Source organism: Sceloporus occidentalis, unplaced genomic scaffold, assembly GCF_023333645.1.
Source record: "Sceloporus occidentalis isolate IW3139 unplaced genomic scaffold, rSceOcc1.0.p SCAF_1, whole genome shotgun sequence".
In the NCBI taxonomy this organism is placed as follows: Eukaryota; Metazoa; Chordata; class Lepidosauria; order Squamata; family Phrynosomatidae; genus Sceloporus; species Sceloporus occidentalis.
Genome location: NW_028316981.1, coordinates 139,706,332 through 139,733,100, shown reverse-complemented (window position 1 = coordinate 139,733,100; position 26,769 = coordinate 139,706,332). Strand labels below are relative to the sequence as shown.

Genomic DNA, 26,769 nt, shown 5'->3' with positions numbered 1-26,769 from the left:
AGCGACCAGACGTCACTGGCAGGAAGTGATGTCATGGCAGTGCCCCTTCCTGCTTCCGGCATTGCAAAAAAAAGCCGCTGGGGATGCTGCAACCCAGACACGGGGCTTACAGGGGCGGCATGGAGCCTCCCATCTGTACTGCCCCAAAATCTCCTGGATGTCGGTGATGGGTGCAGCAAGAGTATGTAAGGGTAGCAGCAGATGTTTCAAGGACTGAGAGGGCTGGACAGACTGGAGAATAGAAGAGGCCAGATCCATATCCATTTCCCCCCACAAATGCTGTAAAAAGGAAGCCACTGAATAAAGATACTAAGAATGACCATGCTGGCTATGCTGGACTTCAGACTGTTTGCAAGTACACCTCTGATGGCCTACAAAATGGCTGCTCTGGGCCTGAGAGAAGCTCTGCTCCACCACATCTTTAGATACTTTTAAGAAGAACCTTAAGACCTTCTTCTTCTCTAAAGCCTTCCCCCCATGAGATGTCATTTTATGTTTCACCCCCTATGTTGACGACCTTGTAATGTTTATGGATTCCCCCACTCAGCTGGCCCTGTGTTGTTATTGTGACTGTTTTTAAATGTTGTTTAAACTGTTTTTATCTTGGTGTATTTTTTATCTAAATTCTGTATGCCGCTTTGATCAAAGTTGGAAAAGCGGGATAAAAATAAACTTTTTATTTTTATTATTATTATTATTATTATTATTATTATTATTATTATTATTAAAATAATGGTGGTTGGGAAGGGCCTCTTCAAAATGTGGCTAGCTCCTTCACCCTGAGGGGGAGTTGAAAAAAGGCACAAATATTGGGGGGGGGGGGGGTTCTGCCAGGCAGCTCTGTTAATACATGCTGTATTGATTTCAGAGTTACCGCAGTCAGAGGGCATAGCAAGTCTGTCTGGCGGGGATGGGGAACTTGCCACAGAAGTATGGTGGTGGGAGGGGGAAATTTCCCATGAGGATACACAACAAGTCCCATTAATTCACACTGCCATCTAAAACCACAGGCTCCCAAATAAGCTTAAAACTTAATTGGCCCCCACACACGCTGCAGGAGAGGTGTGGAGGCGAGCGTGTGTGATCACCTCCTAGCATCTGCTGATATACAACCAGTGGTGGGGGAGCTTGTCCGGTTCTGCTCTTTTAGATAAGTCAGAAAAGAAGTGAGAAGACCTTTTAGTTTTCTTAGGCATATTATCATTCCTTTCTGCACCAGAGCCATCAGAGAAGCAGGGAAGAAAAGGAAAGAGGATGAAGAGGTAGTAAGGAAGAGGTAGTAAGGAAAAGATATGTTTTATTTTTAAAAAACATCAAAAGAGAGACAAAGAATGAAAAGGCTAAGGGAAAAAAATTCTAGAAGCAAGATATTCTGAGGCACAAAAGATAAGAGAAGACAAAAGAGAGGAGATACAAAAAGCTCTGCTCTGGGCATTGGCAGGGAAAGAACTGATTGGCCAAGATGGTGACTGTCTGAAAACCCTTGGCATTAATGACATCAACTGCCTTCTCTACCTGTTCTTGGTGATTATAAGGTGATATCCATTCTGTGGATTCCTCCTCTTACCAAGTTAGAAAATATACACCCATACAGATAGGAACAGAAAACTAGACACAGCAAGTTGACTCTCAACTAAGATAATTGCCTTCTGCAGAGGCAAGCAAACCCTCCATGCTTCCCAAAAGCTACTACAAGGTTGAAGGGAAGCTCGGATTTGGGAAGAGCCAGTATGACAGACTGAAACCCCTGCCCTGTAAATTAATCTAGTGCAGAATCAGCCCAATAGTACATTTGCCTTACATACCCGTCCTTTACCTGACAGGTGGCTTGAGAGCCACACCTGTCCTCTGAGCTTCTCTAAGTGAAAGATAAACAAGAGGTTGACCAACCATCCCAACTATCATAACTTGCAACTCCATCTCCCATTGTAGCTTTCACAAAAGCCTTTTACACACAATTGCCAATATATATGATTGCCAGCTCAACACAAACAACATGCAAAACAGGCATTGAGAGAACCAGTGGGTACCAGCAATAGAGGCTTGCAGGACAGCTGACTTCCATTGCAGGTCTGAGATGTGGGTGGCTTAAATAACAGCGCTATAACTAAAAGCAATGCCTCTGATCATTAATCTCCAAGAAAATAAGGTACAATATGTTTTAAATGCCCTTACTTGACTTCCTGAAGCAATTGGTCGCATTGGCTTCTACTGCTTTGCACATAGTTTCCTGTACAAACAAGTTCAACTGGCATTTGAAGGTTCTTCACCTGTTGCAGCCAAGTTTGAGGTCTACAATTCAACATTTCTTTTTCCAACATTTCAGTGCAGGCCACTGCAGCAAGCACATCTAGTACCTAGGGTAATCAGAAATAGGCATGACTGTTAACATATACACAGATAGTAAAGAGGGAAGTCCACTTCCTATAATTATAAATGAAAATTTTGTTCAGATAGTCTAGTAGTTCATATTCTCTACAGAGCAATGAATCTAAAGGAAGCCATTATCCTGGATCCCAAAGCCATGTCCCATTAATATATCAAAAAAAGAAATTGCCCATTACCGTACTTTCGGCCACCCAAGCAATGAATTTTCTGTATCAGCCACAGTGAGCAAAGCTTATTTCATGCCTATTTGCCTATTTAAAGCATTTCTATTTCACTTATTAGCCAAAAAGGCTCCTGGACTAGCTGACATGCTATTGATAAAAAAGACAGTCAATGGCTACAGACTTATAATCTAACATGACATTGCACTCTCACACACACAGGATAGATAAGCAAGTGGGGAAAAATCTAAAATGTTTCAGCTGGACTGCTGGAATGGCCTTTGCATCTCTACGTGTTATAGCCTGCCAGAATGGCTACCAGCAGTGAATGGTAAGAGGAGGAACCTGGTGGAGCTGACTTTCTAGTCGGGATGGTGGAAGTGGCTTGCTCTGAATCTCATCTTCCTCTTCTGTAGACTGTTGGAATGGGAACTATGCCACCTATTTGTTTTAACAACTACTATGTTGTACCCTTCCCCTTTTTGCACTCTTGGGAAAGATCAGCATTTTCTTCCTTGCATCGTTTTTTATACTTGTCTTTACTACACTTTGTATTATTGTTCATCACAGTTCCATCTTGAAGCATTTTCAGTCTCTCTCACCTATGTGTTATTCAAGTTAAGCTTCCAATTTTTTTTCAGTAGAGCTGTGATAAATGCCCAGTTCATATTTACACAAAAGATTACATGCTATTTGGCATTGCAGTTACATGCAAATGATTTGGTACACAAGGGACATGAGAGGTTCCTATGTGACCTGTTAGCTGAGCAGATAAAGGGAGTGTCACAGCTACAGACATGTTGAAAATCCTTATGTACTGTCTCTCAAAAAGATTTGCATTTTTCCTAAGACTTAAAAGGAACATGCAGAGAATGCTTTTTCAGATTGTGCCTTTTCTAGGAGACTAAATGTAGCCCTCACAGTATTGCTCCTACCATTTTTTCATGTGGAACGTTGCCTCTTTGCTCAGCATGTTTATTAAGAACATCACACACAGCAGGGTACACAGCAAGAATCCTGGAAAAGTTTTGCAGTCGATTCCTAAAGCGATGATAACCAAGGTGGATCCATGGGAGAGGCAGCACTCGCTCTTCTGCACTGGAAGAGGCTGCCTTCATTTCCTCTATGCAGGATAAGAGGGCCATTTGCAGCAACTGGAAATTAAAAAACACACAGTTTTATTCAATCTGAATTTTCTCAAATTCAGAATTAAACAATTCTCCTTATCAAGTTGAAAGTTCCTCCCCATCATCCTGTTCACCTTTGGTATAACATCTAACCAAAAATTTTGTACATAGGGGCTCTCCCACCACATATGAATGTATGTTCCTTTTGGACCACATCCATGCCAGCAGCTTGGAGAAAGTTTTTTTTAATTTATCATTGCTATCTGATGTGGGGTTTTATGATTTATTTATTTATTTTCTTATATCCCCGCCTTTCTCCCAATATAGGGACTCAAGTTTCTAATTAACTTTAATTGTTGTTCTCTTACTTTTATATTTTTAACTTTAGTTATCTGAGAGAGCCAAAACATTAAATCTTCAGTGCTTATCTTTAGGTCTTTCTCCCATATACCCACCAGTCCTTCCTTTATACCAAATATTTTCTCCAAAAGAAATCTGTAACCCTTTCCTATTAACAGCTTTTCTCCCCTAATCCTTCTTTTCAGTATATCCTCAAACTGTGATGTACTGTCACATGTTTCTTTTATTTCTTGTAAAGTTCTACTTATTGATATTAACTGAAGCCAATATTTCTTACCTTAATTACTCTTTCTAACTCTTGATTGCCTCCTTTGTTTAGATATTCTAATGGGTGCCATTTTAAATTTAAATTTTTTTATACTTTTAAACCATTTATTCCATACGTGTTGTATTGATAGAAAGGGGGCCCATCTTCACATCCATAATATTCTTACTCAGTTTTGTTTGAAATATAGATGTGTAATCCAGATTATTCACATATTTTTCAATTCTAACTCACCTTTCCTCCCCTTCATATTCAAAGTCTAATAACTCAACTATGTGAAATGACTCAAAATATAATTCCAAAGATGGGACTCTCCATCCTCCTTTTTCTTGATGTGAATAAATTAATGTTTTGATACTCTAGATTCTTTCTTTTCCATAATCCATTCTTTAATACTCTTTTCCCATTTTCTAACCATCCATAAAGGAATTATTTCTGGAACAGTTTGAAAGAGATATAATAATTTTGGAAGCAGCATCATTTTATATACTCTTATTTTAGTGAGGATATTCAATTTTTTGTGGGACTACTTCAAAATCTGGCTATTTATTTCCCCCCAAACTTGATAATAATTAACTTGTATTATATTATCCACATTAGTGATTATATATACTCCTGTATATTTCATTTCCTTAACCCCCAATTTCAATTCCATTATATTCTATAATCTTTTTTTTTGTTTTGTTTTGTTTTTTTTGTTCTTGCCATTTGGAATTAAGAAACATTATCTCTGATTTTTTAATATTGATTTTAAGTCCTGATACCGGTTCGAATTTTTGCATTACTTCAATTAACTTTTTAATAGATTGATATGGTAATTGTGTAGTTAGTAAAGCGTCGTCAGCAAATAAATTTATCTTTATTTCTCCCTTCCCAATGATATAATCTGTGATTTCCTTTTCATTTCTTGTATCATTGGCTAAGGGTTCTATAATTAATGCAAAAAGTAATGGAGAAAATGGGCAGCCTTGTTTCATCTACTTTTTAATCATTATGTTTCTAGAACGATTATCATTCACCAAGATCTGCGCCTCATTACTGCTATACAATTCTTTAATAACATTACGTAAGTTTTCTCCCAATCCAAAGTCTCTATATAGCTTACGTGGATAATTATGATTTACTGAGTCAAACCTTTTGTAGACGTCTAACTTTACTAAAGCTAATTTTTCTTTTTATAATGTTTTGCATGGTGAATTATATTGAAAAAGTTTCTAATGGGTCCTCCCTTTTATAAAACCATATTGATTCTCTTTTATTAAATCTGGTAGATAATGTTCCAATCTATTTGCCAATATCTTTGTAAAAAATTGTTAGAATGACATAATGTAATGGTTGTGCATGGTATTGAGGAGTTGAAGGAGCTTTTTGCCCTGATCAGTACCCTTCTTCTTGAAGGATTGTCAAAACCAAGCCAGTGCCGACTGTCACCTGCCTGAGGATGAAGAAGACTATGATGGATACTTCTGTCCCCTCAACACAGAAGGCCTGAAAGAACTCCTCTGTCCATACAAGGAGTGCTGCCAACCATACCATTGTCTCGGAGTGAATTTGTAAGATGAAGACATACCATACTTCTTCACTGTGGTTTTCATTTTGTGCTTGAAGTAGAGGGTTTTTTTTTTGTCAATTTCTTTGTTAAAAAGACCAGAGTCATTGAAAGGCATGTCATAGAATTACAGAATCATCGAGTTGGAAGAGACCACAAGGGCCATCCAGTCCAACCCCCTGCCATGCAGGAACTCTCAATCAAAGCATACTTGACAGATGGCCATCCAGCATCTGCTTAAAGACCTCCAAGGAAAGAGACTCCACCTTTCTCCAAGGGAGTGTGTTCCACTGTTGAACAGCCCTTACTGTCAGGAAGTTCCTCCTAATGTTGAGGTGGAATCTCTTTTCCTGTAGCTTGCATTCATTGTTCCGAGTTCTAGTCTCTGGAGCAGCAGAAAAGAAGTCAGCTCCCTCCTCAATATGCCATCCCTTCAAATATTTAAATAGGGCTATCATATCACCTCTTAACCTTCTCTTCTCCATGCTAAACATCCCCAGCTCCCTAAGTCGTTCCTCATAGGGCATGGCTTCCAGACCCTTCACCATTTTAATCGCCCTCCTTTGGACACGCTCCAGTTTCTCAATGTCCTTTTTGATATGTGGTGCCCAAAGCTGGACACAGTATTCCAGGTGGGGCCTGACCAAAGCAGAATAGAGTGGCACTATTACATCTCTTGATCTAGCCTTCTTAGCTGCTGCATCACACTGTTGACTCATGTTCAACTTGTGGTCTACTTAGCCTTCTAGATCCCTTTCACATGTAGTCTTGTTCAGCCAGGTGTCCCCCATCCTATATCTGTGCATTTCATTTTTTCCACCCTAAGTGCAGTGCCTTACATGTCTCCATGTTGAATTTCATTTTGTTAGATTTGGCCCAGCATTCTCTGTTTAATAATCTGCTCTAGAATCTTTCCTGGTATTGATGTCAGACTAACTGGATAATTGTTGGGATCCTCTTTTTTCCCTTTTTGAAGATGGGGACAATGTTTGCCCTCCAGTCTGCTGGGACTTCTGTTCTCCAAAGAGTTCTCAAAGATTATTGTCAATGGCTCCGATATTACATATACCAGTTCTTTTAATACTCTTGGATGTAGTTCATCTGGCCCTGGAGAGTTAGATTAACAAGGTATTCCTGTACTATCTCTTTATTTATTCTGTGCCGAATTTCCCCTATTCCGTCCTCTGTTCCATCTTCCTCAGGTTGAGCAAACTTTTCCTTTTCTGAGAACACCGAAGCAAAGAAGGTGTTGAGTAATTCTGCCTTTTCTCTGTCCCCTGTTAGCATTTTGCCATCTTCTCCACACAGTGGCCATACCATTTCCTTCTTCTTTCTTTTGCTGTGGACAAATCCAAAAAAAGCCCTTTTATTGTTCTTAACCTCTCTAGCAAGCCTGAGTTCATTCTGCACTTTAGCTTTTCTGACTTTACCCCTACATATGCTAGCTATTTGTTGGAATTCCTCTTTGGTTATTTCCCCATTTCTTATACATGTTCTGTTTAAAACTTAGCTCAGTTGAAAGTTCCTTAGTCATCCATCCTGGCTTCTTGAGACACCTCCCATTTTTCTTCCTCATTGGAACTGTTTGAAATTGTGCCTTCAGTATCTCCCTTTTGAGAAACTCCCATCTGTCTTGAACTCCCTTCTCTTTTCGTATTCCTGACCATGGGATCACCTCCAGTATTTCTCTAAGTTTACTAAAATTAGCTTTCCTAAAATCTACAATGTGTGCCTGATTATGCCTGGCTTCTCCTTTTCATTGTATAACAAACTGTAGGAGAACATGGTCACCCCCACCTAAGGATCCCACGACTTGCACCCCATTAACTAGGTCATCCCTGTTGGTTAAGATCAGATCTAAAATAGCTGACCCCTTAGTTGCCTCTTCCACCTTTTGGACAATGAAATTGTCTTCAAGGAATTTGCTAGACCTGGGGTTTGCTGAGTTTGAATTCCAGCTAATGGAGTGGGCATGCGTCCAAAGATCAGACGAATGCAGCCACACATGCTGTCTAAAAGCCACAAACCAGCAAGTACCTTATCATGCAGTCAGCAACGTGGCAGGCTGACCTGATGTGTTGCACCGCAAAGAAATAAGCCTCAGACTGGAGAGCATGAGCCAATCTTCTCTCCTCATCAGGCAACTTGTACAGAAGAGGTAACACTCTCTACTCATACATGCAGAATAGATGGCTACTTGAAGGCTCAAGGCAGCAGCTGAATAAAATTTATTGGCTACACCATCCAACTTACGACCATTCTTGTCTGTCAGGCTTGAGGAAGTGTGCTGGGTAGGCTTAAGCTGTGAGGTCTCCATGAATGCAGAATTGGGCTTAAGATGTTCAAACAGCCATGTTGAAACTGACGGATTAAACCGATACAAATTCTCTTTCTAGAAGTAGGAGGCATGATGGACGGGGTGATTCAGGAGCGTCTGGCAATTCTTGACGTCAACAGCAAAAATGAGATCAACGCTGGTGTCGGTACCTTAGATTGAAGCCGCTCGTAGATAGGGTCCAAAGGATCAGACTCATTGTGGGCAACTTCAATGTCCAGAGCATTGGCCATTTTTAACACTTGTTAGGAAAATGAACAGATGTCATCAGTAGGTGACGCTGATTCATGGACCATGAGAATATGAGATGGAGATCCATCCCTTAATAAGTCCAATGATATTGAAACAGATTCAACTGAAGTCACATCAGAGTGGGGGGACACTGAACGAGGCAAGAGCAAGAGATTGCCGTTGAGGTAGAACTGGTGGAAGGTGTGTCCAAGGACTACAGGGATGAGACACCTTCACCAGAGATCAAGACCATCAAATCCAAGCAACTCATATCGACTGAATGATCACTGGGTTGGGGAAGTCACTACACAACCTGGAGGTTCATACACGTAATGATAATATGGCACCTTAAATCCATATGTGGCAGGAAGCAAGTACCAAGCCGTTGCCCTATCGAATACCAGGTATCTTGAAACATACCAAAAACTGGTGATGTCCAGGGGCTTCTCAAAATCAACATTGCTCAGGTTTAGATCATAGAGGAGACTGTAGGTGAAGGAGACCGGGAGGATGAAACCAAAAGGTGATCTAACACTTTATGAGGTGGTGACTGCGTTCTCTGAGGAATATGAGGTGAAAAAGCTTTGAAGTTGGGCATGGAGAAGCCACTTGAATGGGAGAATCCACAATCTCACCTTCTGACTCTGAGCTCACTTGCACCTCCACCACCAAAAGAGGGGCATTCGGGGATAGAGGCCTCGAAACCGAAGCAGTTTCACAATGTTCAGGGTACTGAGGAGCCGAAGAAGTCAAGGCCTTACAACAGTCAGGCCGTGGATCTTCCTCAGAAGAATGCTTAGAATGCTTTTTCTTTTTGGGTTCCTCAGAACGATGTCCAGAAGCAAACACAGGCAGAAGGGATCAACCTGGAGTCAAAGGGACGTCACCCCTAGCCACAGGAGGACTGGCAAAATCCTTCTTAGATGGGATCTCGACACCAAGACTCGGTAGGTCTTTTGTCTTTGGTGCTGAGTGCTCCTTGTTGGGTTTGGCATGGTGTTTTGAGGCTCAATCGATGCAAACACGATGCCAAGATTTCTTGGACTCAGTGTGCCTGCCAGCCTCGATGGGATGAGTGGATTTATCCTTTGAAGCAAAACTTGGCAGGGCCAACACCATAGCAGACAGTGGCACCGAGGATTTTAGGGCTTGTTCATAAAGAAATGCCCTTAACCTAGAGTCCCAATTTTTCCTCGGCTGAGGAGTAAAGGCCTTACAATGAACACAAGTGTTGATGTTGTGTCCGCCCAAGCACAGGAGGGCAACTAAAATGGTGAAGGGTCTGAAAACCATGCCCTACAAGGAATGACTTAGGGAGCTGGGGATGTTTAGCCTGGAGAAGAGAAAGTTAACAGGTGATATGATAGCCCTGTTTAAATACTTGAAGGGATGTCATATTGAGGAGGGAGCTGACTTGTTTTCTGCTGCTCCAGAGACTAGGACCCGGAGCAATGGATGCAAGCTATAGGAAAAGAGATTCCACTTCAACATTAGGAGGAACGTCCTGACAGTAAGGGCTGTTTGACAGTGGAACACACTCCCTCGGAGTGTAGTGGAGTCTCCTTCCTTAGAGGTCTTTAAACAGAGGCTGGATGGCTATCTGTCGGGGATGCTTTGATTGAGATTTCCTGAATGGATTTTTGATCCTGTGGTTATTTTGAAGGAGGAAAATAAACAACAAATTAGAGAGGAAATCAAAAATTATTTTGATTTAAATGATAGGGGAAACATTTCAAAACATATACTATGGGATGCATTTAAAGCAATGGTAAGGGGGAAATGTCTAAGTATAGAAATAGGAATTAAAAAAAAGAAAAATTTATATAGAAAGAAATTGATAGAAGAAGTGGAATTGTTACAAAAAGAATATAATAAACATAAGAACCTAACTATAAAAGAACAGTGGGATTAAAAAAGAGAAGAAATTAAACAATTGGATCAAACAACTATATTAAGAAATCAAATGTATATTAGGAATGAATTTAAGGCATGGGATACTAGAAGTATGAAAAGTGGGGCCAAATCTCTCAAAAAGAAAAAAGGGAAAAAGAGGATTAGTAAAATAAGAGGGGACAAAGGTGAAATAATAACCAATGAGGAGAGAATAAGAGAAGTTTTAGTTAAATTTTATGAAAGGCTGTATGAAGAGAAGAAAGTGGAGGATCAAAAAACAAATATAAATATAAAATTAACAGAAATACAGAGTAATCATATCAACTCCCCAATAACCAAACAAGAGGTAGAACGAGTAATACAAGCTCTAAAAGGATTTAAATCTCCTGGCCCAGACGGATTCACATCTATATTTTATAAAACTTTTAAAAATGAATTGAGTGAGCATTTGAATAAAATTTACAATGAAATATTGGATAATAAAATAATCCCAGAAACATGGAAACTATCTGAAATTATATTAATACTTAAACCCAATAAAGATCCAGCCAATTCCGAATCTTATCATCCTATCACACTAAGCAATCAAGATTATAAAATTTTTATGAAAATCTTAGCCAATAGATTAAAAGAGTATTTACCCACTTTAATTAAAGAAGAACAATATGGATTTGTGGAAGGCAGATATATTTATGAACCGATAAGGAATATATTTAATATACTACATCATGGCAAACAATACAAAAATAAATTAGCCTTGATAAAACTAGATGTTTACAAAGCATTTGATTCAATAAATCATGAATATCTATATAAAATCTGTAGGAAATTTGGATTAGGGGATAGGTTTAGTGAAACCATCAAAGAAATATACGACACAGAAGCACAAATCATGATAAATGGAGAGAAATCAAGAAAATTTAAAATAAAAAGTGGAGTAAGGCAAGGTTGCCCACTTTCCCCTTTATTATTTATATTAGCAATGGAACTGTTTGCAAATATGATTCGGGAATGCAGAAGAGATAAAGGGATATAAAATAAATAAAGAAGAGATTAAGTTGAATTTATTTGCAGATGATGCTCTGATAGTGACACAGAAACTGAATCAAGCTGTAACCAAGTTATTGGAAAGATTTCAGAAATTTAAAAACATTTCTGGGCTTAAATTTAATATGGATAAATCAGAGATAATGTTTATGAATACGAATTGGCGGGAACAAAAAGAAATCCAAATTGAGTCAGGATTGAAATTGGGGATTAAAAATATGAGATATTTAGGTGTAAATTTACCAACTAAGTTAGATAATATTGTACAAGGTAATTATAATCAATTATGGAAAAATTAATAATCAAATTTCTAAATGGACAAGTAAAAATTGGAAAATGCTAACAAAAATTAGAATGTTCAAAATGATGGTATTACCAAAGATTTTATACTTATTTCAAACTATCCCAGAAACAATTCCTAGTAAAATTTTAAAGAAATGGGATAGGTCAATATTAAAATGGATATCAGGGAATAAAAAAGCCAGATTATCTAAGACATTATTATATGAACATCAAAGTAATGGAGGATGGGGAGTTCCATCACTCGAATTATATTTTGAGGCGGTTCAATTGTTAAGAATAATAGAGGTACAATATAATCATAATACAAAGTGGGTTAAATTAGAAAGACAGAGCAATCAAATGGAGTTTGCCTCTGTCTTTCAGGGGAAAACATGGGGAAGAAAAGAAAAAGAGAAAAGAATTGGTCCAATGAGGGTGAATTATAAAATATGGGAGAAGTGGAGTAAAAATCTGGGTATAAAAAATAGGAAGTGGTTACCAATTGAATATTTAAACAAAAGTAACAATGAAGATCTTGGAAAGATAATTAAAAAATTAAAGAATGAGGGATTTAAAATAATTGGAGATTTGTATGATTTAACAGGGGCACGAATTCAGGAAGAAAAATTAACTATTTTAATAGGTAAGCAATATTGGATTCAAATAAAAGGGATAATAAAATTACTAGATGAAACACAATTAAATACTGATGACCAAAATGAATTATTAGAAGAAATAATTAAAAACAAATTAGAAGAGGGTAAAGGACTAATAGGAAAAATTTATAAGAATATGTTAATAACCCAATTTAGAATGATAGAGGGATTGACAATGAACTGGGGAAAAGATTTATTGGTTGATATAGATAAAATTAAAATTTGGCTACAAGAAATTGTTAAAATTAAAAACACAAATGTAAAAGAACAACAAATGAAAATTATCGGAAAATGGTATAGGACACCACACCAATTAGCATTTACGAATGACAAATTTCAATCCAAATGTTGGCATGGATGTGGAGTTAAAGGGATATATATACATATGTGGTGGGAATGTCCATCGGTACAAAAATTTTGGACTGAGGTTAAGCAACAGATAAATACAATTATAGGGATAGAAATACAATTAAGTAAAGAAAACTGCTTGACTCTCAATTTAGGGGAATTAGGATTGAATAATAATCAAAAATATGTAACAAAACAATTTCTAAAAGCTGCTCATGCAGTGATTGCTTATGGATGGAAAAACAAATTAAATTGGAACAAGACTTACTTATTTAAATATATAAAAGAATATATATTATTCAACTTCCTTAGGGAAAGAAGACTAAAATACATTGGGGAAAGCAGTAAAGAACCATGGGAAGACAAATGGGAAATAGTAATTAAGAACATGAAAGGTAAAATGGGGTATGAAGAAGTTAACAATATAATCAATAATATTTTCCATATCTCCGAAACCGATTGTTAATTTGATTGGGTTGTAAATTTCTCTATGCTGTTTTCTTATTTGGGTGGGGGGTGAGGGGAGAAAATTATAATATGAATCATGATTGTATAATATGTATTATACACGGTGTAATAATTTTTTTTGGAATTTTTTTTAAAAAGAGAGATTTCCTGAATGGCAGGGGGTTGGACTGGATGGCCCCTGCTGTCTCTTCCAACTCTATGATTCTATGAAAGAAGACAACGGGAATAACCATCCTGGCCCAGGAGTTTGGCCCCACATTCATTGCACCTCTGGTCAAGAGGGTCGACATCACACAACCATAGTCAAACAGTCTGAGTCACAGCTGTTGTAACACTGTCAAACCAGTAGGAAAACCAGAAGAATCGTCAAAAACTGTCCAAAATCCAAATAGCAAATCATGAGGTAAACTAAAAGCAATTTTGGGAGCAACATTCTTTCAATGAGCAATGTTCCTTCAATGTTACTAGTGCGGTGAACAAAACGGAACTCAGGTAAATAAGTAGGAACACTAGGGGTATATAAGAGGGTATATAAGAGGTGGGCAGAGCTACTGCCAAAAATCTGCTAATGGTTCCAGAAGGTTCCGAATAGAATTTATGCAGGAAGACCCATTTTTGTAATTTAAAGAGATGAAGAAGAAGCCAAATTGTTCTATTGCCTTTGTTTCCACTCAGCTTACAGCCATAAGATGTGTTTTGTGTGTGTCACTTTTTAGTTACACACACTTCCTGTAACATCAAAAGCAGAATGCAGACCACAATACCATCACTTTATTTGACCTGTATGCTATTTTACCATCTCTGTGTGATGAAGAGCCTGTGAGGCTTTGGAAGCTAGTGTGATGTATTTTATGCTTTTTTAATAACCAAATTTTTTCAAATCCAATTCTAAATTTCAATGTTGTAAAAAATCTTTCATTTGCTCAACTTTCTCAAACGCCTACTTTTTTATTAGATGAACTTGTTCCATTACATACAATGTATTCTAGTGGCAGAATACCTAAAATTTCATATGTAGGGGATAAGTCACTCCCAACCACAGCCAGTTTATGTCACAGATTGTAGCACAGAATTCTCAAGCATCACAACATTATGGCATTAATTTTTTCATGCACTTAGCTGTCATTACAATACTTACAATTAACTTGCTCTGAGAGGGTACACCCATTGTTAGGAGGAGGAAGTCTCTGACATAAGAGTAGAAAAGATTCTCTCTCTCTTCCTCAGAGAAGCTGGCAATGTATTTCCCCAGTGGTGTCTGCTGAAAAATGCCCACAAACTTCTCTGCATGGCCTACAAGACAAGAGAGCAATGAGAAAAGGCAGGCCTTTGCATCATCATAGCTACAAACACCTCATTTTAAACTCTTGGTTATTTATTTATAGTGCTGGTCAAGCTTCTCTGCCAATAATACAGGAATTATAATCTGGATTGTATCCAAGATGTGGGAAAATGATCTCTTATTTTATGGACAAAATTAGGGCTTGAATCTTGTTGGTATGCACATATGTCTGGTTTTGGACTCTGCCCAGGGACAAAGTTGGTGACTTGGGATTACTTGCACATAAACGTATACACTCAACTATAAATTGACCTCATGTATAAATATAGGACAGGTTTTGGGGCCAAAATTATGGATTTGGATATGACCTGTGGATAAGTCAAGGGTAAAACTTAGCAGAATGTAACAAAGGATGTAAAGGATGAAGCAAAGGAAAATGATGCTAAAGATCTCTAAAAATATGACAGGCATAACTGTTTATGCTCACCCTAAAGGGTTGATGGATGGGAGAATAGAGGGGCTGATGCTTTTTTAGGTGCTCTGAAAAGAGATTAAACTCTCAGCTTTCCCTTTTTTGATAAGAGTTAAAGTACAGTATTTACAATGACCCATGGATAAGTCAACCGAGGGTTTTTGGGTCAAATTTTTGACTAAAACTTCTAGACTTATACATGAGTATATACAGTATATCTTTGTTTTGGATACCAGCTCTACATGCTGTGTTCAAATCCTTCTCCTCAGGGAAGTTGTCGACCAACCTCTATGGGATGCTGCTATGGCCTTTTACTGGCCAGGGTAAGGAGGGAGAGAAGAGAGGGAGCAGGAAGGAGAAGGCAACCAGCAAGGGAAGAGAAGGGAGATCACTTTCACATCACCACAAGAGCTCATTTGTCTTCTCTCAGAAGACCACTGTCCCCAGAAGACCACTGCCTGGTTACTGCCTTCCTGCACAATTTTGGTGGGCCAATAAATGGCTGCAGAAGCACAGCTGGGGCTTGACAACTGCTTTGGGGAAAGCAATGTGAGGTGCACAGAGCTATACAGAAGGATCATTGTGCTCCATGCACTCTACCAATCTGTTGGCAAGTAGCACAATAAAGTTTTAGATTTACATCCACAATATTCTGGGATGTTTGGCTACCCCACCCCTTAGCAAAGCCTTTATATAACAAGCTACTTTAGGAAATTGCCAACTAGCATTTCTAAATGCAAGAAGTGTCTGTTCTAACTTTTCAGAGACTAAAGTGGCACTAGACAAATGTGAAACTGAGAATTAGAAAGGAACTACAGCTAAACTACAGAAAAAATGCATCAAAAAGGGATGGTACCTCAGTTATACTCTCAGATCAGTTCAATATGTATTATTTTATTTGTCTAAAGAGATGCCAGTTGTAATGCCCGCTCTGTACTCTCACCTTCATTGCTTGTAATATATTGTGCTTGAACCCAAAGATCTTCCAGATAATCTTTTATTCTCCAACTGAAAGGCATTTCACTGCCAGCATCCACAGACATTGCAAAATAATTTGGCACCAGAATTGTCTCAGTTTGGGAACTGGGCAAAACACAGACAAGTATTTAAAGAAAAAAGGATGTCAGCAATATCTATAAGCAGAAATGTTAAAAGCATGTATTTCTTGATATACATGTTTTAAAAACTCACTGCATCATTCATTCATTCATTCATTCATTCATTCAATTTATATTCTGCCTTTCTCCCAAGATGGGATTCAAGACATCTTACAATAATTTGAAAAAGATCAAACTAAGAAAATAGTTTATAAAAACTTTAAAAATAATTAAATATGTTATAGAAAAATCATGATTAAAACAGTTAAAAATGCCTTAAAACAGTGGTTCTCAACCTTCCTATGGCCGCGACTCTTTAATATAGTTTGTCATGTTATGGTGACTCCCCCAACCATAAATTGTGGTGTCTCGGTTCCTAAAAACATCAGAAATTCTGATGGTCTTAGGTGATCCCTGTGAAAGGATCATTCGACCTCCAACACTCGACCCACAGGTTGAGAACCGCTAACTTAAAACATCCTTAAAAGATCTAAAGGCTCATGCTGGCTTGTTTAAGGAGATATAGTTTTTCACACAGTGCAAATAAATTATGATTTATTTAAACAGATGTAGTAGTACTGAATGCAGAACAACCTGAATGTAGTACACAAGTGATGTGAATTACTAGTGGATTATGCATGTAGGGACCCCCCTCCGCCCTACACAGACCACAGTGTGCATGCGGGGGGGGGGCATCACAGTGTGTGGGCTATGCAAGTAATTCAAAACTGAATAGTGGGTTTCAAGAACACAATTGTTTACACATTAAATAAAAGAATGCCACATTGTATAAAACAAAAATCATATACTGTAGTCTGCTCTTCCTAAGGTCTGAGATAATAATGTAAGAACAAGTTGCTTACTTGTTCTTCAAGTAGTCATCTGTGCCCTCAAACATGGATCTGCCCCTGAGCAGAGATCACCAATGGATTTTCTAGAGCTGAGCAGCATGGCAGGAAATACCTGGCCCCTTCCGCCTACTGTGCATTCTCAAGCCTACCAAGCTATCTCCTCCTCAGTTTCAAAGTCCGCCAGAAACCAGGGACCTGAAAAAGAGGGGAGGTGAGGAGGATTGTGTGAGGGCACAGATTACTACTTGAAGAACCACAGTTACAGGTGAGCAACCTGTTTTTCTTCATCATAGTCTCTATGCCTCACACATATGGGTGACCGTAAAGCTTATCCTAGGAAGGAGGGTCAGGTCACTGAAGTACAATTGTATATATGTTAAAATAATTTAATAAAGAGTTATTTTTTAAAAAAAGGTCACTGAAGTACAGAGAAAAGGACAGCATGGTCAAAACTAGTGTCTGCCATCGATCTGAAGTCCAGACAGTAATGTTGAATAAAGGTTGAGGGCTGTGACCAAGTGGCGGCCTTGCATAAGTCAGGCAGCAGGTTCCATGCGAGAGCAGCTGAGGAGGCGACAGCTTTGGTAGAGTGAGCTCGCAGGCACTTTGGGATAGGATGCTTGGCCATCTCGTAGGTCAAAGATACAGTTTTTGTACAATCTGTTTACAGAATCTCTGAGAAGACACTGTTTGGCCTTTCCTGGAACAACCAGATAGATGAAGAGACTTTGTGAGAGGCTAAATGAAGCCGTCCTCTGTACATAAAAAAATGGCAAGATACGACCAACTTCAAGGCAGAGGAGAGACTGCTCAAGAGGTGATTGAGGGTTAGAGTAGAAAGTGGGAAGCACAATATCCTGGTTAAGGTGGAACTGGGAGACCACTTTAGGCAAAAAGAAGATGTCAGGACAAAGGACCACTTTGTCACGGTGGAAGATGAGGAAGGGTTTGTCACAGCGAAGGCCAGTGAGTTCAGAAACCCTTCTGGCTGAAGTGATGGCCACCAAAAAAGCTGTCGCAAGCATCAGCAGATGAAAAAGGACCATGGCAGAGACAGTGGTGTTAGTGGTGAATATAGGTAAGTCAAGCCCTTCAGGAAAATTTTAACAGTTGGGTCAGTGAATAAAGTCCAGTTATCATGGGATGGTGGTTGATGCATCACAATTGCATATAGATAGACTTTTAGAGATGAAAAGTCAAGTCTACCTTCCTGTAAATTAAGAAGGAAGTTCAAGACTGTCGGTATTTGGGCAGAAGATGGTTCAGACCTGGAGCTAGTGAACGAACAAAAGTGTTGCCACCTATATTCATAAGCCTGCTTTGTGGAATCCTTCCTAGCTTCAGAGATGGCACGGAGGCAGTTCCGGGGTCATCAAGGGCCTATCTTCTATGCTGAGAGGTGGAGAGTTTTCAGGTTGGGGTGTAGGACTTGGCCCTCGGAGTGTGAGAGCAGGTACGATTGTATCAGAAGAATCATGTAACACACCCTGGAAACTTGGAGAAGAGACACAAACCAGGGCTGCCTTGGCCAAGAGGTATCAGTATAGCATCAGTCTTGACCTCTGCAAGCTTCACTACCATCCTAGATAACAGGGGAAATAGAGGAAATGCATATAGGAGATGTTAGATAGAATAAAGGCATCCTCCAGGGGCTTCTTGCCTTGTTCGGCCCAGCAGCAAAACTGGGAGCATTTGGCATTGAGTTGTGTTACAAACAAGTCTATGTGAGGCTCACCCCATAGTGACGTGAGGAGGCAGAAAGCATTGTCTGAGTGTCCACTCATGTTGGAGGAGTGACACACGGCTGAGTGAGTATGCCAGGGTATTGCTCCTGCCTGCCAGGTGAACTGTTATGGGATGGATGCGGTGAGGGATGCACTAATTCCACAGTTGGGTTGCTAGACTTAGAAGAACGGAGGGGTGGATGTCTCCTTGCTTGTTGATGAAGCACACGACAATAGTGCTGTCCGTGGTGACTTGGAGAGTCCAATGAGCAACATCTCGAATGCTCAGAGGGCCTTGAGCACAGCTAATAACGCCAAGGAGTTGATGTAGAGGGTCGCATTCCTTGGCGACCTGGCACCATGAGGCCCTTCTAGTGTGCTCCTTAAGCTGTCTCCGAGCCACCTGTAGTTAAAACAGAATCCTGAAAAGAGGGGTTGAACAGCATGCTGGCTAGGATATTATATTAAGTAGTCCACCACGTGAGAGAACTGATCATATGGTTGGGAACTGTCAACACCATTGATTGACTGTCATAGAGAGGAACAAAATGTTGTAGAAACTAATATTGAAATGCCCTACACCATAGGTGGGCAAGGTAGACAACTGAGGTGGTAGAGGCCATTGGGTCTCTAGGTGTTGTATTGTTCATGCAGTGCACTGCAGGGAACTCAGTATCAAGCACACCTGGCGTAACAGAGTGTGATGACTGGTCCTCCAGTCACCTGAGGACTTCTCCTGAACTACAAAGGGTTAATCTGGGAGGAGGTACATGCTAATGAGAAATGACATCACATGCTAATGAGCTGTGGCATCATAGCTGATGTAAGGTCTAATTGACCAATCAGAGAGTAGGACTGCGAGATTCAAGAACTTTCTATGGGAAATTTGTCTCTCCCTTTGTCCTCTCCTGGGGGGGAACCAGATGGTGTCTCTTGGAGTCTGGGAGACACAGACTCAGGGGAATGCAGGTTGAGAGGCAAGGGGCCCTCCCTGCATCCAGGAATTCAAAAGGACTACAAATCCCATCACTCCGTGAGTAGTTAGGAACGTGTTAGTTTAATGCGTTTAGGCCTTTTGTTATTTTCAACAATGGCTTGTGTGAAATGAACTCTTTGCAATTATGCTTTTCTAGACCTGCATAGCAAGGTGGCTCTGCACGAATGATATTTTTCTATTCTATGCTATTTCTTTAAAATAAACTCCTTTCTTTTAAAAGTATCAGCTGTCTCTCTCTTTTGCTCCTGTACACGTGCCTAGACTCGGCTACTGATTGCTCTTGGGGTAGTACAGACAGAAACTAGATTTCTCTTTCAAGCAAGTCCCAGTGTGTGCTTGAAAATTGACAATTCACTGGGTGGTGGCAGCGAGACTATAGGACCTCCAGGGATCTCATTCTGCTCAACAGGGAGTGAGAATGGAGATCTAGGAGATCCTAGAAGGGAAAGTGTGACAAGAGGGGACTCCCTAGGAGTAAAGGGCCATGCACAAGGCGCCAAGGGCTCCAGGGAAAGGCCCCCAAGTCACCACACAGAGAGAGCCCTGTCCTTTGACAGGTAGGCATGTCCTAAACAAGAGCTTCAGGATGGACTTGTTTGGATTCACTCACATCAAGCCTCAAATCGTGGAGGATGGAGAGGGTGGTGTGGATGTCTGGAAATAGGGACAAACAGGAGGACGACACCAGCAGCCAGTCATCGAGGTAAGGGAAGACCTGAATGCCTAAAGTTTTAGATGTGAGATCACTACGGCCATGCATTTGGCAAATACCCTCAGTGCCACCATAGACAGGCAGAATGGAAGCACTGTGTATTAGTAGAGGTCACCGCCTATCACAAATTTGCAATGCTGAGGCTGATTTCAATGTGAAAATATACATCCTTCAGATCTTCTGATGCAACTACAATCATTCACTTGCAGGAAGGGTAGAATGGAGTGAAGGATGACCATCTTGAGCCTCAAGAGAAAAGTCTGCTTCCTGTGCCACTTGGAGGCACATTTCTATGGCTTCTTTTTGGAGAAGACTGGAGATCTCCTCCAAGAGGGGTGGAGAAGGTTGGGTAGAGCAGAAGATGCCAATGGGAGAAGTACTGCCATAACCCATGCAGATGATGGTAAGGAGAAGGCCTATGTATGGGAGGGCCTTGGTGAGTTGATGTCCTCTGGAAGAAATAAAAAAGAAGACTTGGAGGAAGAAGATTTCTTAGAGGCTGAGGACTGGAACTTAGAAGGCCTAAAGGCCTGCCTCTGAAAGGAAAAGACATGGGAACCTTGGCAAGAAGACCTTGGAGGGTCTTAGAGTGAGGCAATACTTGGAATGGTGTTGCTGCTTTTGGCCAGAGAGCCAAAGCAGTAGAAAGGTGATAAAGGGAATTATCAGTCACTGAGTGGAATAGGCCATCCCCATCAAAGGGAAAGTCTTCAACCCTATGATTGGTCTTGTCAGTGAGATCAGTGGAGTGAAGCCAAGCATAACGTCTCAAGGCCACAACTCCAGACATCACTGTAGAGCAGGCCTGCACAACTTGGCCATAGGTAGGGGCCAAAATTAAAATAGGGTAAACTTCTTAGGTTTTAATTAAATATTAGTTAATAATAATTAATAATACTAATTAGTGAAGTTGAAGGCTTTCACGGCTGGCATCCATAGTTTTTTTATGGGTTTTTCAGGATATAAGGCCATGTTCTAGAGTTTATTCCTGATGTTTCGCCAGCAGCTATGGCTGGCATCTTCAGCATTCTAGCATTCTCTAAAGATTCCAGCCACAGCTGCTGGTGAAATGTCAGGAATAAATTCTTTTAGAATATGGCCTCATAGCCTGAAAAACTCACAAAAATTATATAATATTAATTAGAATTCATTAATATTAATTCCTTCCTTCTCCTTCTTTGCCCAACCCTCTCCTCAGGAGAAAGCCAAGTGCCAGAGGAGCATTGTCTCTTCTTCTCCTCTGCTCAGACCTTTCCTCGGGAGAAGGCCAAGCAATAGAGAAGCCTTGAGGGCAAATGTTTCCTCCTCCACTGCCTGGCCTTCTGAGTGTTTGCCCGTCCTCCTCCTTCCTTGGGAGATAGCTGAGCAACGGAGAAGCCTTGCAGGGCAGTGTTAACCAACCCTCCTCCTCCACTGCCTAGCCTTCTCCTCAGAATAAAGTGGGGCAGTGGATATGTCTTCCAGGACAAGTGTTTGCTTGCCCTCCTATTCATCTGCCTGGCCTTCACCTCAGGAGAAAGCTGGGTAGCAGAGGACCCTTTAAGTCGTTCCGCATCCTCGTGGGCCACCTAAAAATTTTTCGTGGGCTGCATGCGGCCCCCAGGCCATATGTTGTGCAAGTCTACTGTAGAGGCACAGTCTACATCATGCTGAGCAGAATGGATTTGTTAAGCAGTAAATGCTTGAGCTTCCTGATAGAGTGATGCAACTACACTGCACTGGGCATCTGGAAAGCTAGAAATGAAAGCCACCATTCTGTCCTAGAGAAACTTCTGGTAGGCAGCCATGCAAGTTTGTATATTGCCCACCTTGACCAAGAGAGATGGAAAAGAGTAGAATCTGTATCCGAAACCATCAAGGCATCTGCCCTCCTTATCAACCAGAGCAAAATGACACTTTCCAGAAGACTTCAACTGCAATGTTTCCACCACAATGAAATTTGGAGTTGGGTGGTTAACAAGAAGGATGTACCTTCCGGCTGCATCCTATATAAGTTCTCCAATTTCTCTGATGCAGGAGGGAGACAAGAAAGTACATGCAAAGTAGGCAGCAAGGGAACTAGAGCAGGAGCCACAGCATGGGAATTCACTATCTTAAAGACAGGTTCAGTAACCAGTGCCAGTGGAGCTTTAATTTTGATACTGAGAGCTTCTGACATCCTTACCACCAGATCAGAAAGGTGCTTCACATCCTCAAGTGGAGAAGAGGGGCAAGAATTCTCACCAGTGGCCAAAGGTGAAGATATCGGAGAGGGAGAAACTGGTGAAGAAGAGAGAATCATAATCATCAGAGTCAGGATCAGTGGGCTGTGCTGGAACACCACAAGCCAAAACCAGAGGATGAGTCGGTTGAGAAAGTTGTTGCACTGGAAGAAAGCGCGGTATCAGTGCAGAAACTGCTGGTCTAACAATAGTCAGCATCGGTAGTGTAAACTGGAGTTGAGAGTGGTACTGAGGGAGTCAGTACTGATGACACAGTAGAAGGTGGTGGCCAAGAAATGGAGGCTATAGTATGAGATGGCAGAGAAGGTGGAACCCTAGAGGGAACAGGTGATCTCAAAAACAAAGAAGGCAGAGAACAATCCCGTCAGCATGGGGAAGGTGAATGGTGCCTGGGAGAAGCTCGGTATTGGGGCATTTGATGAGACCAAGTATCATGTGGTGAGCAAGAGCAGCTCCTGCACTGACGTGGGGGCTGGAGTTCCACTCAATGATATTGGTCCTGATACGAAGTGGAATAGAAATAATACGAAGTGGGATGCTCTCTCCACAAATCCTCATATCAGGACAGAGTAAGATAGGATAATAAGTGAAAGGTGAATCTTCTTGGTATGAATAATAACATAAAAAGAGGACACAGATAGCTCCCATGGAGGTGGAAAGTGATCACGTCCATAAGAAGAAGAAGATGGTCTCATATTGGAGTGATTGAATGTGGAGCAGACTATGGAAGGATGTGATGGTTCTGAACAACCGAAGGAGAGGATGGAGGGGTGACTGTCAAAAGCGTAGGAGGCATCACATTTGGGGGTGACAGAGCATCCAAAGAAGCAAGAGCTGAGAGCTGAACCCTAGAGTCAGGTAACGGGACAGAAGCCACAGATCGTGGGGAAGATTTTGGCTTTTTCTTCTTCCTCTTATCTTTGGTCAGAGCCACCATATTCGTGGAGTGATCTGCATGGCCATTGGATGAATGGTGCTACTTATGGCTTGACTTCAGCTTCTTCTGATCAATGAAGCAGGCATTAGGATCGAAGAAACGGCCAGTACTGAAGTTGGTATTGAAGACACAGTTGGAGTTGAAGCTGTAGAAGAGGAGACATCCACTGAAGTAACTTTTTTCGGTTTGGAAAGAAGGATGGCAGACAAAGTAGATTTAGTAGAAGCCACTTTGGCGAAAACTTTAAGGAATTATTTCCAGCAAAAATTCTTGAGACACTGTGCCCGATTCTTAATAACCTGGACAGTAAACCCTTTACAAATAGTGTAACATTCAACAACATGCTCCTCACCTAAACAAAAAAGACATGTGGAATGCACATCAGAGACAGACACTTTCCGACCACAAGAGGAACAGTGTTTGAACAAAGAAGTTGAAGCCGTAGAAACAGCAATAATGATAACAGCCTGGGGGGGGGGGGTCGTGAAACAAACCAATCAACCTTTTCTTTTCTTTTATGATAGACGGTGGGGGAAAACACAAAATAAGAAATAATAAAGAGAAAAAGAAATACAACTTGTAAGAGAGAAACAGCTACTCAGCCTGAGATGCAATCCGAGGCAAAGAGTTCTGTTGATGGATGGAAAGAAACTGAGAAGGTAGCTTGGTGGGCTCAAGCATGCATGGTAGATAGTGAGTACAGGGTATTTCCCGCCAAGCTACTCAGCTCTAGAGAATCCACTGGTGATCTCTTCGCAGGCGCAGACCCATATGTGTGTGGTACAAACACCACGATGAAAAATTAAATTTTCTGGCACTTTGTTTACCAAAGTTTGGCCAACTGGCCAGAATCTTTCCCCTTTGGGACTACTCCTAGTTAAGGTGGCATGCATATAAATATGGCACACTTCTGATGAAACAGAAATGTTATGTTTTATTTCAGAGAGAAGACAGCCACTACAACACTTAGAATTATACAGGGAGAGACTTACCATCTAACGAACAGCTTCATTTATATACCACTTCATACTGAACTAACAGTGTATAAGTGGTTTATAACTGTAAGCTAATTTCTCCCAACAAGCTGGGTATTCATTTTAGTGGTTTTGGAAGGATGCAAGCCTGAGTCAAGCTTCAGCCCTTTCGATGGTATTGAACTCACACCTTATGCTCGAGTGAGTGGCTGCAGTACAGGCATTTAACCACTGCGCCACCAGGGCTCCTACAACAAACCATTAATTTTGATTGCTCTCTCCAGGTATTATTCAAGTACGCAGCCTCTCTGCAGCCTCTACTCAGGCTAGTTCATCTCCCTTTTCTGGATATTATCTTTGTCATCCTCCATGTATAGGTTACACTCCAAGGGGCAAATTCTTCTCTACCTGTAGAGGCTCTAGAGAGGCAAAATGTTTGGACATTTTGAAACCATGGGGAAAAGATTTCCCATGGGTGAGAAGGAAACAGCTATTAATCTAATTATCTCTGATCACTAAGAAATGGGCAGGAAAAATATCATAGTCTACCACTAACATATGTATATGTGAATGAGCAAGGTTTCCATTCACATGGAGCAAAAATTACTATTCATCACATACACTGAACAGATCAATTTGTTATCTTCATTCATATTGTTTCATACAACTTACCTGCTCTGACCCATGATATAAGGGATGTTCAGAAGTTTCAGATCATTGAAGATGAACATCCATAAGGCTTTCACACAACTTTCTGTTATTGGTCTGACCAGTAGGTCCAAGTTACTATCTCTGTCTATGACAGACAGCATGTAAGCCAAAAAAGGAGTCACCACACTTTGAACCCGTTTCCACAAGGTGTGTCTGCAAGTGTCAAGACAGGCAAAATAAACAAATCAAAAATATACAGTATTAACAAGAAACTGAGTACACTCACTCTTTCAGGAATCTTTGGACACATCACAACAGAATACGATATGGAGGAAAAGAATCCCAACCCCAAATTTCAATTCAAATCACTTTGGAATAGTGCACATGCCTCTTTGATCAAGGATATCAAAGGATATCAAGGATTAAGTATACCGCCCCCAAATCTGGTATCCCTCCAAGTCTATGCTCAAGATTTTGTGAACGATAACTTGAATTCTATGCTGCCACCACTAGAGTGAACAGACATATTAAATCAATTCTTAGTTACAGTTCCCCAAATCAAAATAGTTTCCCCCATGTTATGTTAAATATTGTGTTCCATGACTTTATTTTGTCATCATGGACTAGTTCAAGATTTTCCATTCCTTGGGTCAGTCAATAATCAGAATGGAGACTGCAATCAAGAGATCAGAAGCAGACTAGGGTTTGGAAGGGCAGCTCTGAAAGAAATAGAAAAGATCCTGATGTATCAACATATATAACTGAATACTAAAGTTAGGACTATCCATGCTATTGTATTTCCAATTTCTGTGTATGGTTGTGAAAGCTAGACAGTGAAGAAAGCTGGTATGGAGAGCTAATCAATTCATTTGAAATGAGGTACTTGAGAAAAGTTCTACAGATACTGTGGATTACTAAAAAGACCAATAAATGGGTCCTAGAGCAAATCAACTCTCCATAGCAGCCAAGATGACGAAACTGAGGCCTCATTCCCACTGACAGGATGAATTGCTCCGTGATTCGCTTCTGCCCTAGGTTTGAAAGCAATTCTAAAAAAACCCCAGTCCTCGCTATCAAAGGAGATCTTTTCCCTACCCCAGTCCAAGCAATTTAATTTGCCCTGATTGTCATCCCCACTGGCAGTGCTGCTTCAGCATTCCATCAATCATCCATGACGTAAGCAACTGCCTGGCTTGGAAACTGTGTGTGTGTGTTGGAGGCTGAGAGAGTGTAGGGAATGGAGGAATGACATCTCCAAAAAAAAATGGGGAGGGACGATAAACACCCCTCTGCCATTAGTCCCTCCCCTCCAGAATGCTGTGATTCCAATTTGTCATTCCCACTTGCTGAACAGTCTTTGGAATCGCGTTTTTTCCAAAAGAACCTCTTTTAAGCTGATGTCTGCAAAAACCGGTTCTTTTGCCTTTGACTTGCTTCATCATGACAGATTCGATCACATTGCGACAGGAACTGGTTTCAAATGGTAATGAAGGCCATTTAATTTGCTCAGCATTTCGATTCTTTTGATAGTGGGAATGAGGCCTGAGACTGTTTCGTCTCACAAAACAAGACGATAATGCATGATAAGGTAGAAAGAAGTAGGAAAAGAGGAAGACTACATTACAGATGGATGGACTCAGTAAAGGAAATCATAACCCTGAGCTTGCAAAACCTGATCAGAGTTGTTAGTGACAGGATGACTTGGAGGTCTGTCATTCATAGGGTTGTCATTAGCTGAAG

The 26,769-nt window shown here is 40.5% G+C and overlaps 1 protein-coding gene across 5 annotated transcripts in view; it reads right to left on the bottom strand.

The window, feature by feature from the left end:
* The window catches only part of LOC149322312 (E3 ubiquitin-protein ligase RNF213-like), a 218,258-nt gene that overhangs the window by 36,263 nt on the left and 155,226 nt on the right, over positions 1 to 26,769 (bottom strand). For all 5 annotated transcript variants that reach the window (XM_089539242.1, XM_089539250.1, XM_089539260.1 and 2 more), the window contains 5 exons: positions 25,051 to 25,242; positions 15,808 to 15,947; positions 14,249 to 14,403; positions 3,485 to 3,703; positions 2,176 to 2,357 (listed from right to left, as the gene is read on the bottom strand). In XM_089539242.1, the coding sequence (XP_089395368.1) occupies positions 2,176 to 2,357; positions 3,485 to 3,703; positions 14,249 to 14,403; positions 15,808 to 15,947; positions 25,051 to 25,242 (888 nt within the window). The remainder of the gene's footprint in view (positions 1 to 2,175; positions 2,358 to 3,484; positions 3,704 to 14,248; positions 14,404 to 15,807; positions 15,948 to 25,050; positions 25,243 to 26,769) is intronic.